Raw genomic sequence first — 955 nt, 5'->3', positions numbered from 1 at the left:
CTCATAAAAATTATTTAGAAAATTTTTCCTAATAAATAAAATGCATAAAAGGCATGTAATTAAATAAAATAAAGCCTAGAAAATAAGAAAATTCACGGGTTCTCACACTCTCTCCCCCTTAAAAGCATTTTGCCCTTGAAATTTTCTCACATTGATTCATGAACAGTTCAGAGTATTTCTTTTGCATCTCTTCTTCCACCTTCTAGGTAGCTTTCTCTATCCCATGGTTTCTCCACAAGATCTTCACCAACAGAATCTGTTTGTTTCTCAACTCCTTAACTTTTCGGTCAAGCAACTGTACAAGTTTTTCTTCGTAGGTGAGGGATTCATCTATTTCGATTTCCTCCAGTTGTAAGATGTGAGACGGGTCGGGATAATACTTCTTAAGCATCGAGACGTGGAAGACGTTGTGAATTCTGGATAGACTTGATGATAGTTCAAATCGATACACTACTTTACCCACTCTCTGGAGAATCTTGAAAGGTCTGACAAATCTCGGTTGGAGTTTCTTTCCTCTACCCGCCGTGATGCTCCGTAATGGTGTGACCTTGAGGAAAATACGGTCCCCAACTTCGAACTCCAAGTCTTTTCTTCGATTGTTTTGGAGTCTTTGTCGTATCAACTTGACTTTTTCTCGTGCCTCCTCTATCCACGGAATAGCCGTTGGATCTAGGACTTTCCTCTTGCCGACTTCATCCCAGTAGATCGGTGACCGGCACTTCCTCCCATAAAGTGCTTCGTATGAAGCCATTTGAATTGACGAATGGTAGCTGTTATTGTAGGCAAACTTTACTAAGGTCATATGTTGACCCCAATTATCTCCAAAATCCAGAATACAGGTTCTTAACATATCCTCGAGAGTTTGGATTGTTCGCTCCGATTATTCATCCGTCTGAGAGTGATAGGTGGTGCTTAGGTTAAGTTTAGTCCCCAGTGCCTCTTGAAATTTCTGCCA

The 955-nt window shown here is 40.5% G+C and overlaps 1 protein-coding gene across 1 annotated transcript; it reads right to left on the bottom strand.

Annotated features, from left to right (window-relative positions):
• Positions 1 to 202: 202 nt before the first annotated feature.
• On the bottom strand, positions 203 to 751 carry LOC140005302 (uncharacterized). The gene has a single exon (XM_072046105.1). It carries the CDS (start codon positions 749 to 751, stop codon positions 203 to 205), a length of 549 nt encoding a protein of 182 aa, XP_071902206.1.
• Positions 752 to 955: the final 204 nt, after the last annotated feature.

This window comes from Coffea arabica, chromosome 1c (assembly GCF_036785885.1).
Source record: "Coffea arabica cultivar ET-39 chromosome 1c, Coffea Arabica ET-39 HiFi, whole genome shotgun sequence".
NCBI classification, from domain to species: domain Eukaryota; kingdom Viridiplantae; phylum Streptophyta; class Magnoliopsida; order Gentianales; family Rubiaceae; genus Coffea; species Coffea arabica.
Note: the sequence above shows the minus strand (reverse complement) of the source record. Positions and strands in the feature narration are given on the sequence as shown.

Excerpts from the sequence above, each read along its gene's own strand:
- LOC140005302 (XM_072046105.1), bottom strand. The coding sequence starts at position 751 with ATGGCTTCATACGAAGCACTTTATGGGAGGAAGTGCCGGTCACCGATC.